The sequence below is a fragment of the Grampus griseus genome (genome assembly GCF_964374135.1).
Source record: "Grampus griseus genome assembly, chromosome: 13".
Classification (NCBI taxonomy): Eukaryota; Metazoa; Chordata; class Mammalia; order Artiodactyla; family Delphinidae; genus Grampus; species Grampus griseus.
Window position 1 is genome coordinate 10,253,245 of NC_139007.1, and position 17,820 is coordinate 10,271,064.

At 42.3% G+C, this 17,820-nt stretch overlaps 1 protein-coding gene across 2 annotated transcripts in view; it reads left to right on the plus strand.

The window, feature by feature from the left end:
• CD109 (CD109 molecule) overlaps positions 1-17,820 on the plus strand; it is a 180,585-nt gene that overhangs the window by 110,876 nt on the left and 51,889 nt on the right. Inside the window, exon 33 of one of the 2 annotated variants that reach the window (XM_082668520.1) lies at positions 36-4,587. The exons of the other annotated variant lie outside the window; for it this stretch is intronic. Within the exon in view, the coding sequence (XP_082524646.1) occupies positions 36-211 (176 nt within the window). The 3' untranslated portion in view covers positions 212-4,587. Of the gene's footprint in view, positions 1-35; positions 4,588-17,820 lie in introns of those variants that run through there. 2 annotated transcript variants of the gene reach the window in all.

Consider the following 17,820-nt stretch of genomic DNA (forward strand, 5'->3'; position numbering starts at 1 on the left):
GAGGCATGTAAACCAACATCTGCTTCTTTGAACAGGGCGGCAAGCGGTGAGAAGCTACAACTCCAGAGCACAGCTGTCCTCCTGTGACCTCTGTGGGGACGCACATGCCTGCGGCCCCTGTGACAGCGTGGCCTCGGCCTCCCTTTCTCACCCTAACGCCTGCCTCCTTGTCTGCTTCATGCTTCTGTTCTCTTTGCAGTGTTGGCTATGATTTATTTCTTTAAAGACTCCGCGTAACACTTTCATTTCTAGAAGTCACATGTGATTGTCTTGTTTTCATAAGCAAATATCGCCTCTATTTTGAAAATCAATGTTTTTCTTTTTATGAGATGGGATGGGGGTGTACAACTGGTCCTTGTCTGTGTAGCTGCATAGAGTTCTTCCCCTGACTTCTGTGTGGAACAAAAAATCAGAACTATTGCAGCTGTATTCTTTTATTTCCCCCTCTTAAAATCTTTTAGGATTCTTTGGGAGGTGTTATTTTCTCCAGAATAAATGTGTTATTTTAGATGATTCTTCTCATTTTCTAGAGGAAATGAGCCTGGGTTCTTAAGCACTGCTATACATCAGTGTCTGCTTTAGTATTAACGACGGATTTCCTGGGAACTGGGAGGAAACAAACCTGTGGGAGGAGCTTGTTCTGTCCCTTCTGTTTCCACCCTAACCCTCCGCCTACACCACCCATCCCAGTGGTCTCAGTACATCCTTCTTAATCAGATATAACTTCTTTCTTTAGGATGGAGGTGGTGATTTTTTTTCTTTTAAAGGGAAATGATGTTGTTTCACTCCAGATGTAGTCACACACCCCAGCCCTTACTCTTCCTCTGTTTTCCCTCTGGAGAGAAGCAGAGAGAGACTGGCTTCACTGTGCTTCCGGCGGCTCAGAGGTTGAGATTGCTGGGAAGTAACCAGGGGGGCCCCAGGTGCCCTCCTCTGCGTCCTCAGCCCCACATGTGGGCTCTGTTCAGGCTGGGGGTCAGAGGGCATTGCAGCACGTGCCTTACGTGACTTGGACCAGAAGATCCTAGACCAGGAGGCACATGTGAGTCGTGGGGGATGCTAAGCCAGGGGCACAACAAAATCCTGTATGAGAGGTAGCAGACTGGACCTCCCCATGGTCTGGGAAAGAAGCTGGGGTTTGACGGGGATCAGAGAGATGTGAAGTACTGTACGGTGTTGGCCAGGGTCCTGTGGAACCTTCTAGATTCAGGTGTCTGAGTGTCAGACCACCAGCTGTCCAGTGCCATCTAACGCTTGCTCTGAACCTTATAGAAGATTCTTGAATTTTGAGCCCCTGTGTCATGGGTTACCCTATATTCGGAAGGATAATATTCATTTATCTGGGTGAAATTTTAAGGAAAGATTCCTTCCTTCCCCCTTCCCTGTTTTTCCTCTTTTCTCACCTTTGTTTCATCCTGCCTTCCCTTCCCTTCTTCCTTTCTTCTTTTCATTTGAAATACATTGAAATATTTTAGATATATCCAAAAAATTTAAAGATTTTTTTACTAAATCTAAAAATTGGTTTAATTTCACTCCTGAACTCGGCATTTCTCTCAAGGGGATGTAGAAACGTAATCGTCATGGGCTCCAAAGACGCTGCATTGCAGTATTTTCAACTGTTTAAAAATAAATCCAAAAATAAAATATGCAAATAATATATTTTAAAGTAAATTTTAAAAAGTTTAAAAAGTTTTTATTTTAGTAAACTTAAATTACTTAAATGTTCACGGAATGCTTATGGACATTTTGGACACAAAGGTAGGAATGACTAACATTCAGGTTTTTAAAGCTTGAAACCTACATGTAGAAAATAGATCCTCAGAGGGTGATCTCTGGAGAGAGAGCAGTTGAATATCAAGCACGTAATTTTCTTGTATTTACTTTCAAGTGGGGAAAAGTTTTTCGTTGTGTTACACCTTTGAAACAATCCGATCTGAAAAAGGCACTTGGGTTTGGGCTTTCCTGTGCGGGGTTTCGGCTTTTATATGCTTAGGACTTGTTTGGAGATGAAAGTATCTGAGAACAAAGTTGGAGGAGTGTGTTGGCAAAGGATACCCCCTCGCTGCCCAGAGAGCCTCAGACTAACCGTAAATAGTTTATATTCCGTAGCTTATATTCTGTTCATACCGGACTTCTAGTGTAGTATTTTAGGAAACACCAGAATGGAAAGCCATTGGAAGACAGTTTGTAGCTTTTTTAAACCATGTTTGTAGCTTTTTTAAACCATATTTCCTCATTTAAAAACTAGAACTCTAATAGTTTTTGTGAATTATTTCAGATTAAAAATTCACCTTGTAACTCATATTGTAATACATCTCTCTTTATTATAAATGTATTAAAAGAGAGGAGAAGGAAGGGATTGAGGAAGAAGAGAAGAAGGAAGGGGGAGAGGGTCAGCGCAGCTGGAGGTGCATGGGGCATTGCGGACGCGGGCGTCTTCCTCTGTCACGCCTCTCAGAGCGCTGGCTCTGCTGCAGCAGTGCGCTTGGATTAAAAGGGACCAAAAAGCCACAGGCATTAGGGGGAAAGGAGGACACATAGTAGTAATAATTGACAGTATGGACTTTTTTTCTTCACATGCTATGAGTAATAATACTAAAAATCTCTTTTTACCTTTAAGTTTGCTGATGTTGAAACTTTCCCTTTAGAATGCCATCAATTTCACTTTCTGATATGAACTAATTTAAAGTCCCCACTTCTTTTCCACTGAGTGGGAACCTCATTAAGACACCAGCATGTGTGACTTCTAGTTTTGACTGGCCAAGGATTCCAGACACGGAACTTTAGGAATGACTAGTAGCCACGTCATTCAAGGACAGAGCAACGCTATTATATTTGGTTTCACCATCTTATTGCCTTCAGTTGTAATTCTAAAAAAGAAGTTAAAGCCCATTAAAATACGCTGGGTCAATGAAATGCTTCCTTTTATTGTGTGGTCCTATTATACTTTATGTTTTTTAAAATATTCTAACAATAACATCTTTGGTCTAGTATTTTTGGCTATATTCTAATCTGTGGAGCATTGTGTTAATATAAAATCCAGATATATGCTTATTGCCTAGCAGTTTGTTACTTATATATGCAATGCTGTATTCCACACGTGGGAATTTTCAGAATTGTACATAGCGTAATTCTCCCTGCTCCCATTATTTTTGGGTCTGGGTGTCATTATTTTTTTTTAAAGTTGTATTTGACTGTAATTTCTTTTTATGTTAAATTTAGTTATAAATATTCTGGCAATATAATGCTAATTATCTTTATTTTGATACAATTCAATTATTTTGATATAATTCAATTTGATATCATTCAGCATTTCTGGCTGTCCTATGACAATTGGAGCTATGATGTTTCTTCGTCATTCTTTAAAGGAGCCATTATTAGCCCTCCAGCATGTAATCTGGAGTTCTTTTTAACAGCCTCACTTTTTCTAATTTGCTTGATTGAAGTTTAATACTGTTTTCTATAAAAATATGTTGTAAATACCTCCTGGACAAGGTTCCTTAATATAAGGACAGTACTTAAGTTGGTGTTCATCAAGTGGCTCCCGTGGGTCCAGGTGCCATTACATCTTCTTGGCTGCATCATTTACTTGCACTTTTAAAATCTGAGACACAGTAAGTGGACTCACTCTTGGATAAGATTCAGGACTTTATGCACTCTCAGTAGAGGCTTCTGTAAGACAGAAGAATATTCTGATTTTTTTTTCAAGTTCCAGTAAAGCATAGCACCTTTAAGAACTTAAAAATTTCCTATCATCTATTCAAATGATATTCGTGTTAATGTTAAATGTCCTAAGTTGCATTGGGAGTAATTTGAGGTACAATTTTTTTTTATCACTACTTTGAATAAAGAACCGTTATACTACTTTCTTTAGGAAACTAAACAGTAAATATACATTTTTAATTAAGTATATATCGGTTGTGAGTAGGCTTGTTTCGAAACTATTTCTAGCCATTGAGTTGTGTTTTCATGTGCCTCATCAAAAGACAGTGCCACATTGCATCATTCACTAAAATGTTGCCATTTCATTTCAGTGGTTGTAATACAGGAAAACATATTTCCTAGATTATTTCCGAGTTTCGCACTTCACAGGACACTTACGCATTGGTATGTGTGTGTCTTTGTAATAGGGATGATATTGATATATATGTTACTACATATTTAAGAGTAATTCTGTCCATGTTGTCACGAGGCCACGGTTTACCACTCTTCTGCCAGGGTATTGAATCCGTGGTATAGGATAGTTCCATGTTCCATTTATAGATCATTAAGATTTGTCTTTGATAGATTTAATAGAATGTGGCTCTGTTCTGGTCCTTCAAGCCTTTATGTTTTGGACTTTTACTAAGGTGCAGTTGATACAGTAGAGTTGATTTCTTTTGTACACAGGAAGCTTTATAAGATTTTATTCACAAATCTTCTATTTTGAGAAGCTGTTTTGCATATAAGAAGGATACTGTTGAAATAAAACATCATTTTCCCAGAAACTAAAGCTTTGTATATTGAACCAGGGTGATTCTGAATGTTTAAATTTTAAATGTTAAAGTGTTGTTTTTAATTGTACTTGATGATCTATTCAATAGGAAATCATGGTTTATCAATAAAAATGAAAATTTCCATCTATTACTACCAGTGTTGTTTTTATTTTAGCTTAAATCACATCTGTAGCACATCTCCTTTACCTAAACCTATTTAATGGTGAGGCATGGGATGTCTGAGGGTAGGTTTGAGGGGGATTATTGTGTTAAAAAGTTTGACATGAGTGAGAGGAGAGAAGCTTGACCACCAGCCGCTGCCTCACTTTTGTGGTTTCTAAAGAAGCTTTAAATTTCAGAATAGATTTAGATTTACAGAAATGTTGTGAAAACACTACAGAGTTTCCATATACGCCACACCTATTATTTCCCCTATTATTATTATTATTTTTATCTTTTGGCCACGTGGCATGTGGGATCTTAGTTCCCTGACCAGGGATTGAACCTGCGCCCCCTGCATTGGCAGCGCAGAGTCTTAACCACTGGACCACCAGGGAAGTCCCTCCTTCCTCATTCTTTGTGTTTGGTGTTGGAGTGGGGCTGGTGGAGAGGTAAATGATACACAAATGAAAAATGTAAGGTGAGGGGCCCACTCAACTTCTGGAAATTGTACAGAAATATAGAATGCACAGTTTGTGTACCCAGGAGAATGGAGGCATGGACTCTTGTAACCACAGCCTAACCTTTCAGGTATATTTTCTTGATTTTCTACTAACACTTTTCTTGATTTTCTACTAACACTTTTCCTGCCATGAACTTTCTGAGCTTCTGTGAAATGTTAAGGGTAGTATGGTGGTTCTCAGTTGGGGTTGATTTTGACCCCGGGTGACACTTGGCAGTGATTGGAGGTAGCTCTCGTTGTCACAACTGGAGGTAGTGCTACTGGCATCTAGTGGGTAGAGACCAAGGATTCTGCTAGACATCCTACGGTGCACATCCACAGCAAAGGCCAAGTATCAACAGGGGCAACATATCAATAGTTCCGAGGTTGTGAAACTCCTTGGCTAAATGATGCTGGGCACCTCTACATCACCTGGTAATGTCAATTAATTTAATATGATTAATTTAATGACATCCTTAAACAAAAAGTCATTGGAATCACTGGGCAGATATTGAGATTAACAAATAAATCTGTTATCTCAACCCTAGGAAACTTAGGTTGGAGACTGGGGAAAGATGTAGTAACTATGTTTTTGAAAATGTCTATACCAGTAGTTTCCAAACTTGAATGATTATCAGACTCCCCTAAAAGACTTGGTTTAACCAAAAAACCTTGGTCTTCTAGGAAATCCTAATTCAGTAGGTGTAGGATTAGGCTCTGAATTGGATTGTTGAACTCCCCCTGACTGATGATCATTTCAGGCTGGGAACCACCGGAAGATGTAGTGGTTTTCATGCCACTGCGGATCTTCTGCCCTTTAGTGTGAATGTGACTTGTGACTTGCTTCAAGCCAACAGAATACGGCAAAGGCGACAGGATGTCTATGAGACGGTAGTGCCCCTTTAGCTGGAGTCTCTCCTGCCTTTTCTGAAGATGTGAGCTGCCATCTTGTGGGCTGTGATGGTGGGAGGGCCGGACACCAAGGAACTGCGAGCAGCTCTTAGGAGCTGAGGGCAGCCTCCAGCCTCCAGCCAGCAAGAGAATGAAGCCCCTAGAGCTGTAAGGACCTGAGTTCTGCACACAGAGGTGGATCCTTCTCCAGTTGAGCCTTAGTAGAGATTGCAGCCCCAGCTGATACTTTGATTATAGCCATGTGAGACTAGACAGTGAGTCCTGCTAAGTGCCCAGACTCTTGACCCCCAGAAGCTGAGAACAAATGTGTGCTGTCGGAAGCCACTAAGTTTATGGCAATTGGCTGCACGGCAATAGAAAACGAATCCACACGTTTTAAAGTAAGTTAATTCTATTATGTTCAGCCAACTTCTTCCTAACTGGTACACCTGGTGTCGCCATCTTCTCTGCACTTCAGGGGCTGTGAGCATGGTGGTGTCGGCCCTGGTGCCCCGCACGCTTCCATTGCCCCTGCCACTTCTGTCACTGAACCAAAGAGGAGCTGTGTTCTCTGGAGCCCTCATTGCTCCAAAGCTACACTCATTTCACACTGAAGTGGGGAGTTTTTCTCCCTGACTCTGTGCTATACTTTGTCCCTTGGACAGAGAGGGTCTGCTTGTGGCGCTGAGCTCACAGAATGTTCAGTAGAAGCTGTTCTTTCAATGTCTGCTTGTAGCTGCCTGTCTTTCTCACTCTCTGGCTCAAACGTAAGTCCAGGCGGCTGGGCTGCACGCCGTGAGGTACAGACACCATACTCTCCTCCCACTCATACACAATCTCTTTCTCTCATCTCCCCCAAATCTTCAAGCAAATGGACTCCTGGTAGCCCTCCCTGAAGTAGTTTGTTAGACACATTCAGATATAGATACACAGTGGTTAAGAGCATGGGCTTTGGTGCCAGGCAGACCTGGGCTCCAGTCTTGGCTTTGCCTCTTGTCAGAGGGGAGACTCTGTTCCCCTCTGGTGTTTGTGGGGTGGAATTTTCCCTAGATGTTCTCAGGTTCTCTCTGTCCCTAAACTCACTCCACCCCAGAGGAGACAGAGATCTTTCTGATCTGTCACTTTAGGAAGAGTGCACCGGCCACAGTGGATGCAGCCCACTGCTTCTCCATCTGGGGTCCCACACGGACACCCTGCTTGGTTCCCTTGTGCTGACCATGTCTTGCAGGGCCCAGTCCTGCCTGGGATGGGGCAGGAAGTCCAGCCAGAAATGGTCTTCCTTGGGCAAGTCCACTCGATTCTTGCCCCAAGCTGTGTCCTCCAACTTGAACTTCATCAGGGATAGAGTGGATATTTTGGTTCCTTCATTGGCTGACTTTTGTCCCCACAAAATGACGATGAAGGATGCTGTGTATTGCATTCCCAGAGACCCCAGCACCTGTACCGAGAGTGTGATCTCGGGCAGGTTTTGCAATATCTGGTATGTATGAGGTGCTTAATAAGTTATGGTTGTGACTCTATGTCTGTATGTGTCAGTGGATAGCTTTGGCTGTATTTACATGCATAACTTTGGGTAGGAAGGAAGAGGATTCTCCAGCCGAGTTGTTGCCTCTGGGTGGGTCCCTCTGAAGCCCACAGCCTGCTCTGATATCATTTCTGATGCTCACAGTGGACTGGAGGGAGTGCTTGGCTGGGATGGATGGGTTCTCTTCTCCTTTCTGCTCCTGCTTGGTCATCATTTCTTCTAAGGCGATTCAAAATGGGGCCCGAAGAAGGTTCAAGTAACAATGTATTCAAGATTACCAGTGTCGAATCCAGATTATGGAGATTCAGATATGGGGGAATTGTGCCCCTTGATCTAGTTACGTTGTCTCATCAGGCTGTACAGGAAGGAGAGGCACCACCTCCCAGACTTTGCATTGTCCCCACGAGGACACTTCCTGTGCTGGCGGAGCAACTCGTGGCTGGATCCCCGAGGCTCTCTTTAGGGCCTCTCCCTCTTCTTCTGCAGCCTTTCATCTCCGTTCTCCATTCTGACGTTCCCACCATCTCCACTTTGTCTGTCAGTGACTCCCCCTCAGGTATTAGCAAGTACTATATCTCTCCTTTTGCGTTCAGCTTCCTCTTTGTCTCCCATGAGCTGGCAGTCAGAGCTTTCTCTCTTCCGTCTGTTCTGCTCTGAGGTCACGTCCCCAGGGTGGAGGAATGATGAGAGGACTTTGGAAGATTCTCTGCTCTGATTGGTAGTTGGCTTTTATTCCCGTTTGTTATCTCAATCTTCTCGAAGTTTAGACAACGGCATGAGTTTAGGATGAGGGAGACATTAACTGGCAGAACACGTGAAAAAGACCTGATGGCTCACTGTTGTGGCCTCTCCTGCTGCGGAGCACAGGCTCTGGATGCGCAGGCTCAGCGGCCATGGCTCACGGGCCCAGCCGCTCCGCGGCATGTGGGATCCTCCCGGACCGGGGCACGAACCCGTGTCCCCCGCATCGGCAGGCGGACTCTCAACCACTGCGTCACCAGGGAAGCCCTCCCTCTGTATATTTTTAAAATGCAGACTTGAGGTATTTTGGAGACATTATCAGGAAGACTTCAGAATAGATTAAATGTGGGAAGTGAGGAAAAGATGAGTCAAAAACTAGGATGGAGGAGGTAAGTTAGGAGTTTGGGATTAACAGATACACACGACTATATACAAAATAGATAAACAACAAGGAGCTACTGTATAGCACATGGAAATTTATTCAATATCTTGTAATAACCTACGACAGAAAAGAATCTGAAAAAATATATATATATTACATATATATATATCTGAATCACTTTGTTGTACACCTGAAACATTGTAAATCAACTGTACTTCAATAAAAAAATAAAAATTAAAACAATCTGGGAGATGAAGCAGAGGCATTTATTGAAACAAAGAAGAAAGACTGGAGAAAGAGAAAGTGTGTGTATGTGTGTGTGTGTGTGTGTGTGTGTGTGTGTCAAGTATTCCACTTGGGTGATTTTATCTCATTGAATTCTCAGTGAAGAGAAACAACATATAGTTATGACCCTCAACTAATCTGCCAATGCAAAGAATAACAAAACATTACCTAATTTTTCCTATACAATGCTCTGCTCTTGCTTTTGCTTTTGTTTGTAATCTAGAGGAACTTAGAAAACTCCAAAGGAATTGCTGGAGAGGAAGAAATTTCCCTCTACCATTCTAGGTTCTTCTGTCTGGTCTAAGAATGATATTGACATGAAACAGATTAATAGGAGAAAGTGAAACAAAAGCTTAATGGCATGTGTACATGGGAGAGACCCAGGAAAACTCACTAACTCACCAAAATTGCTGAAGCCCTCACCTTAAATACCAACCTCAGCTAGAGACAAAAGAGGATGTTGAGGGCTTCCCTGGTGGCGCAGTGGTTGAGAGTCCGCCTTCCGATGCAGGGGAAGTGGGTTCGTGCCCCGGTCCGGGAAGATCCCACATGCCGCGGAGCGGCTGGGCCCGTGAGCCATGGCTGCTGAGCCTGCGCATCCGGAGCCTGTGCTCCGCAACGGGAGAGGCCACAACAGTGAGAGGCCCGTGTACCGCAAAAAAAAAAAAAAAAAAAAGAGGATGTTGAGGGTGGGGACAGCTATGGGAGGTGACCAGGAAAAGCACAGTAAACAAGGGTAAAGTTGTTATGCAGATTTAAGTCAGTTGCTTTCTCCATTGATAAGCGTTTCTAGAGATTTGGTCATCCACCTCTTTCTGGTATAGAGGATGATACCCTTACAAATAAATGTAAACGTTTCTTACAAAAGGGTAACTTATACTCCATTATCAGGGTCTTCTCCATGTTTACTGTTTCTTAGAAAATAACCAGCTTAAAATAATTAATATGCCAAAGAGACATATTTTGGGGTGTCATATTCTGCTCTCCTACAGAATTCATATAGCAAACTCCTTGGTGTGGACCATAGGATTTGATGAAAAAAACCTTTTAATTTTGAAATAATGATAGACTCTCAAGAAGTTGTAAAATAGTACACAGAGGTCCTATATGCCCCTCCCCTTGCTTCCCCTGCAGTAACATCTTAAGTGACTGTAGTGCACTTTGGAAGCCAGAATGCTGATGGGCACGACACAATTAACTAGGGTACAGACTTTGTTTTCATGATCGTTTCACATGCATTCATTTTGTTATATGTCTTTGTGTATAATTCTAGGACATCTTATCGCACGTATATGGTCTGAATTTGTCCCCGCAGGATTCCTGTGATGAAACCTAACCCCCAAGGTATTTGGAGGTGGGACCTGTGGGAGGTGATTAGACTGGAGGACAGAGCCCTTATGAATGGGATTAGTGCCCTTATCTCAGAAGTCCGAGAGAGCTCCCTTACCCTCATCCCCCCTGTGAAGTTACAGAGAAAAACCTGCCATCTGTGAACCAGGAAGCAGGCTCTTACCAGCCACCAAATCTACGGGTGCCTTGATCTTGGACTTCCCAGCCTCCAGAACTATGAAAAATAAATGTTTGCTGCTTATAAGCCACCCAATCAGTGGTATTTCGTTAGAGCAGCCCAAAGGGACTAAGACATGTAGAACTGAATAACCATTATTATAATCAAAATACAAGTCCCTTTCATCACCACGAAGGAACTCTCCCCACTGCTTTACTGTGACAGCCTTTTTCTCCTCCCTTAATTCCTGGCAACTATCTCTATAATTGGCATCTTGAGAGTGTAATACAAATGGAATCATACCGTGTGTGGCCTTTTGAGGTTTCTTTTTTCCATTCAGCATAATGCCCTTAAGACCATCCAAGTTGTCATGTGTATCAATGTTCATTCCCTCTTACTGCTGAACAGTGTTCCAAGATTTGGTCTTGAGAGCCTGCTGGAGTCTTAGGTTGGAGGGTACATCGCCTTGCCAACCTGATATAATCAGATGAAATAACTGAAGTCAGTATGATGGGGAATAATAAGTGTGATAAAGGAAGAAGAATAACAAGGAAGGAAATTTTTAGCCATTCTCAGGAGAAAACAATGGGTTGGGAAAAATGCCTACGTGCCAACACTTCCCAAGGTGAATTTACAGAATGCCAGCAGGTCTAATGTGAAAAAAGTGTTCGATGGCAAAGTTTAGAAAATCACAAAAACTGTCACTACTGTGGAATGGGTCTTTAACATGGTAATGCATATTTTGAATGCTAGAAGAAGGACATGATATTCTTTACTTTCCAAACTTTTAGACCAGCACATTAATGTCCTTTTCATAGAATATTTCTCTCTGGTGGTTTTCCAGGGAAAGTATTTTGGGTAGAGCTGTTGTAGGTTAAAACACAGTATTTAAATTCTGAAATAACCATGCAGTTTATCACACAGTCAAATGTGTTTGTCAAGTTGATGGTAAGGTTTATAATAGGCATAAAATACAATAGAGTGACTCTAATGGTGGAAATATAACCAAATATTCCTAAAGGCAAAAAACAAAACAAAACAAAAACAAAGAATCCCCCCAAAACTCATAGCACCAGAGAGTGGAACAGTGGTTTCCAGGGGCTGGGGGTTGGGAAAATGGGGAGATGTGAGTCAAAGGGTACAACCTTTCAGTTGTAAGATAAATAATTTCTGGGAATCTAATATACAGCATGGTGACTATAGTTAATATTGTACTGTATACTTGATGTTTGCTAAGACAGTAGATCTTGTGTTCCCACCACCCCCCAAAAAAGAAGGTAACTATAATAAGTTGGCTATGGTAATTACTTCACAATGTATACATATATCAAATCATCAGAATGCACACCTTAAATCAGGGGTCCCCAACCCCTGGGACTGAGGACCGGTACTGGTCCGTGACCTGTTAGGAACCGGGCCACACAGCGGGCGATGAACAGCAGGTGAGGGAGTGAAGCTTCATCCACCGCTCCCCCTGGACCATCCCATCCGCGGAAAAATTGTCTTCCACGAAACCTGTCCCTGGTGCCCAAAAGTTTGGGGACCGCTGCCTCAGATACACGCAGTTTGTATTTATCAGTGCCTCCATAAAGCTGGAAAAAATTTACATAAAATATGCTGCCACTAGGGGGCAGAAGAGGATCGGAGCAAAGGGAAACCTCCCCCAAATTGCTGCCCAATTAAAAAATTCTTTTTATGTACTGCAAATGAAATGAGATCTGAGAGCTTTTTCTCCTTTCTGTGCAAACAGATAATAAAGGTATTAAAATATTCTTCTTACTTCTATTACCATAGAAGTATGCTTATTTTGGTATGTACATAATTTATGCAGAAAAATTTTTTGTTTTTAGAGTAAAAAGCATATCCAGACTGGGAGCTCCTTTTTGATTTTATAAAAGTAAATCCTGATTTTCAAAAGCTGAGAGCTCATTAGCCTTTAGACAGTTCAGAAAGAGATACTGTTACCGTAAGTAAAGCTTGACCTAGAATCTGTGGAATTTTAATCTCCTAATGGAATGAAAGGGTCTCCATTAATCCTCTAACGTATATTTATTACGATCTTTTCCTGCCTAGTTTTGCTTTGTGCTTGAAGTATATTTTTTCCTTTCAATGTTTCTTCTTTTATAATCACCGTTGGAGAAGAACAAATATAGCTGAAAAGACAGCAAAATGGACTTGCTAGTGGAGGTTTGGTTGCCTGGTGGGCTTCTCAAAGCCTGTCTTTGCTTAGAGCACCAGACCCCACCATGCTCTTCTTTGTTCTGGACTAGCTTATCTGTATAAAAATGTCTTATGAGAATCCTCGTCTGGGAGGATTGTCTAATAGGGAAGTGCATTACTGGGTCTGATATGGTAATGGAGGGACCTTCCCTCTACGGGGACCACCCCCTCTCTTCTTCCTTTCCCTAAAGTGCATGCTTGTCTCTGAGACAATTTTCCTGGTGAGGAAAGTCCTAGAGGAGGGTTGCGTCTCCTCAAAGGTGGCAGTCATCCCCTGGGCCGTAATCTGGGCAAGTTGTGGGTCCTCAGACAGCAAGACAGAAATCAGGAGGTGCAAGAGGGAGCTCCTGCCTTTCTTTGGGTAGTGTTCTCCTGGGCTGGACTTGGGGGTGTTTGGACATGCTTGAGGGGAAGGCTGGGAGGCAGGGAGGGGGCTGAAGATGCGTGAATTATACCACATAAACTGGAGTATCTAGTTGCCCATTTATTCTCCTCCTGTTCTCTCTTAGATATTAGTGGTTTATAAACATTTTGGCCTTATTTCAGTTGAAGGGAATTTAAGGAAGAGTTAAACCTTCAGGTGAGAGCCATGCCTCCCTGTGAGGCCGTGTGGAAGTGGTAACCTTCATAGATGAGTCACTGAAAGCAGGAATTTGAATGTCAGGGTCATAGGACTAGCCCTCCCTCCGCACCAGAGTCCTTGTTCGTTGCCACTGAGAAGGCTGATGGAGTTCTCTCACTCAGAATAGGACATGAGGAAAGAGGGGACGGTGGGGTTTTCTTCCCACACAAAATGCTGCAGAGAGCTACCCTCAGAGCTTCGCCCTTGACAAAGTTCTCTCAATTATGAGGCCGAGAAGATCGTGTAGGTGATTTATCTTTATTTATTATCAACTCAGAATTGACTGCCTCACCCAATTGGTTTCAGGTTAGGAAACCAAAAATTGGTTCTGAGAGATTAAATGATGCCCCCAAAGTCACAGCGTTGAAGTCGGTGTGAGGGCTAAAACTACAGTTTCCTGAGTCCAAGTTGTTTTGACACCGACCCAAGTAGGGAGGATCCCATTTTCTTGGCCAAGTGTTCCTCTTCAATGAGACAGAAGTTGCAAGATACTGGGAAACAGAGACCAGTCACTATAGGTTTCTACTAGCTCTTTATTTTCTACCCAAGACAGTGCTAAACAGTATAAGACAGTAACTGCATAGTCTGCAGCCCTGTGTGGAAAGAGGAACATTTTCAAGGACTCTGGGACCCTGAGCTGTGTGGGTCATTGGGTGAAGGACCAGACATAGAAAGATTCTCCTGCTAGCACCACAGCCAAGCCCGAGGGTGTGACAAGGTGAGTGCTTCAGAGTGTGTGTGAGTGTATGTGTGTGTGTGTGTGTGTGTGTGTGTGTGTGTGTGTGTGTGTGTGTGTGTGTGAGAGAGAGAGAGAGAGAGAGAGACGTCAAATCGTTACCCTTTCTCTTTGTATGGTACACTGAAGGACAAAGTCCTTTTTATTGTTAGTCAGACGTGAACAAAGGATGTCATCTCAGTTCCAAACAAAGAGGCATTGAACAGAAATATCTAGACATTCCATTTTCTCCTCCCCAGTGCACTTTATCTCCTGGGAAAGAGACGCCAAGATGTTGATGACGATTACTTAGTAATCACAGATTATTGACATCACGTGTTCCTATGAAAAGACAAACCATTGTGTGGCACTGTCCATGCTCCTGGCCTTGCTCCAGCAGGGAGCTGCCTGGGGCAGCCCGTGTCCCCGAGCAGCAGTTAACATCGATCACTCGCCTACCGTGTTTTACGGCAGGTAATCCTTCCATATGCCTTGTAAGATAGGTGCAATCTACGGATGAAGACCCTGACAAAATGAGGTTAAGTATACATCACACGATAGTAGGTGGGGAGCCTAGCTCACATTCTAGCAAGCTGGTTCCAGAGCGTGGGCTCCTAACTTCTGCACCACCCTGCCCCCTGCTAGCATTCACCTGACTTCCACAGAGCCCTACGGACCCAGATTAGATCCTGCAGATTTTATTCACAATCCCTTAGGTTCTGGTGTGATCACATACATGGAAGTTTGGGAGAGCAATCCACAGTAAAAACTGGAGTTTAATGAAAAGATCACTCTGGTACGTACTCAAGAATAATGTGAACTGGAGTGTCATTTCCGAAATTTGACTAATTAATACTATTTTCAAGTAATACAGCTAATGTTTATTGAAATATTATTTAGTACTTAACTAAAGGTAAAGCAAGTGCTTTACACGTATTACCTCTTAATCCACACAGCAATCAAACGTACTACTATTGTCCTGGGTTTAAAGATGAATTTAGGGTTACTGTGTAATTTCCCAATGTTATACAGCTTCTTCAAAGCAAACACTATGACTCCAGTGCCCACATTCTTCGCCACTGAGTTATATCAGTGCCCTAGTTGGCTGGTTTGCAGTTCAGGATGGACATCTTTCCAACTAGTTAGCTTTCCTGAAAATTTGGGAGCAGGATAAATTTGGTCTCTGTGTTCCTGAATTTTGTTTTGCTAATTCTGTTCTGCTCTGAACCATCTGTGTGCCATTCCTTCTTTCTTTAGTATTTAGCTCTCGTCATCTGGCTTTGATTTGCTCAAACTCTTTCCTCTGTGCGATTTGTATTGTTTTAGTTTCTTTTTCTATGGAAACCATTTTTTCTGTAGTTAACTTAATAATACATGTTTTACTACTTTGAAGTCTTATTCTTTCACTTTAATAATGGAATTTATATAGCACTATGATAGATATTTTCAGTAAAAATTATTTATACATATATAATTTTAAATTTATAACATTTTGGCCCTACAAGTATCCTTATGAATTCTTTGTCAAACTCGCTTGCTGATGTCACTTTTTCCACATGGCACGATTTGAGGGGTGTAGAAAACTGTCTACCTTAAATACTTGTTAATGGAATAGAGAAATAAAGTATTATATCCAGAAAGTCCTCTGAAAGGTCATCCCAGAAGGACCGTGTATTAACTTACTGTGTTGTTATAGCCAAACAAGTTGCTTCTAGTTGCAGAGAGTGAGGCAGGACCCTTGGTAAAGGAGGTCTGAGACAGGCAAATTCATCCCCAACATAAAGCATTATACTTAAGGCGTGTATGATGGGTCAGAGAGCGTGGCAAGTATGAGAGTCTTGAAGTAAGTGGGTGTCAGTAGAACCCAGGGGTGGGGAGAGAAAAAGAGGAAGTTGGAGAAGCAGAAAAAGCTACATATGTGTGTGGACTTGTGGTGCACATCCCCGTGGTCGACTGCCCAGCTCACAGTACTTCCTTTTCTTTGGTAACCCTTGCCCTGGCCCCCTTCTCCCTGCCAACACCCAGCCCCCATTCAAGTGATAGTGGGAACAGCCAAGTTCACACAACATGTCTTTGCTTTCACAGCTGATTGGGTAAACATGGGCCAATATGTCCCTTCTCAAATCTCTGAGACCAAGAGATTCTAGACAGTTGGCTGTTCTCCCAAACAGAGGAGATATAAACCAGGACTTCACTAAAGAGGAAGAATGAGGGAGATGCTAGAGAATGGATTTCTTGGTTCTCTCCAGTGTTCTAGTCACAGTTTTGTCTAATCCATTTCTTATGGACAACACTGTCCATAATGTACTCTACTCTGCCTTGCTTTTTGAAAGTTTCCTAAAAACGTGACTAATTCCTGGTTTACCCCTACCTTCCCTGTTTCTCTTGGACACAGGTTTCACACTGTCTCAGGTTGTCCTACTGGCCTTGGAGACCTGTGCTCTGACAGCCTTGTTTGAGATCTTTAGCTAAATACTTCATCGCTGGGTGTCTTCCCATACCTCTGACTTTCAATGTATTTGGCAGCCCATTCTCATGTGCTATGTTTTGGAATTACAAAAGTCTCTGAATTTTATTAAAAGTGGAGCTTAACTCTCTGTTCTTCATTCTCCTAGTTGGTTTTGGGTGATATGCTGAAGGAGAAGAGACTAGCCTTACAATTTCCAGCAATGAATCTGGGAGGCAAGAACTTTAGCTTTTTGAAATAACAATCATAGAAGGTTGACTTTCATGAGCAAGAAATGTGAGGAGAATGAATAATATCAGAATACCAAACAAATTCTTTATGGTGAATTCTACCTAAGTAAAGACACCTGTGAGATCTGCATGAATGACAACACATGGCACGCAGAACTGATGTGAGTTAGCTGCCATTGCTTTTCACAGTCAACCTTAGGGTGCTCTGAAGACCTCTGCTGTAGTCTTATGTGTATTTCTGATTTTGGTTTTGAATCTAGTATTGTCATTTGGTGTTTCCATCTCTAAAATTCTTGCCTCAAATGCTTTCCATATTCTTCCCTGTGACTTTTATTTGGACTTGCCAATCCACTGACTCTACTGTGCTTTTTTCCTTCTACCTACCACCAATCAGCTAGTGTCTACTTAGCAGACTAGGTGGGTTTCTGGGTTTTTAAGGTAATAGGAATGTGACAGGGCAACAGTTAGTTTTCATTTCCATTAAGGCTTCTGTAAGCTGGAATTATAAAGAGGATATTGGAAATCTATGAATGTACCTTACATTCAGGATATGAGCAGAAGTTGGAATCAGGTATGAATAAGGGAGGTTATGTTTTCCATAGAAGATTGGAAATGTTTAGATAACGATAGTGTTTGGCCCACCAAGGAGTGACATCCTAAGGGAGGTGGTGTGACAGAGAGGCTTAGATGAGGGTTTGTTTCCTTTATAGTTGGTACCTGCAGGGATATTATCTAAAACGAAGTGCTCAATGAAATGCATTAATGGGTAGTATCAAAGTGACGTGGTGGGTGGGGACAGTGGCTGGGCAGAGATGCCCTGAAGCAGTGGATTCTTCCAGGTGTTACCATAAAATAATCCACAAAACATGCGTGGGACTTCCCCTTTCCTTTTCTGACTCTGCCCTTCTCTTATGCTTCTCCTTGTCATTCATTTTCTCCTTCAAGTTTGCCCTAAGTGTTCATTTTGCCTTGTATAGGATTGTGAGATGTAGATGATTGAAGAGGTTAGTGAGCTCACACCTGCAGAGATGGCCCTTCTTATGCCATGTAGACTCCCTAATATTACAACCGAATATAGAACTATTCAACCAGGGTCATA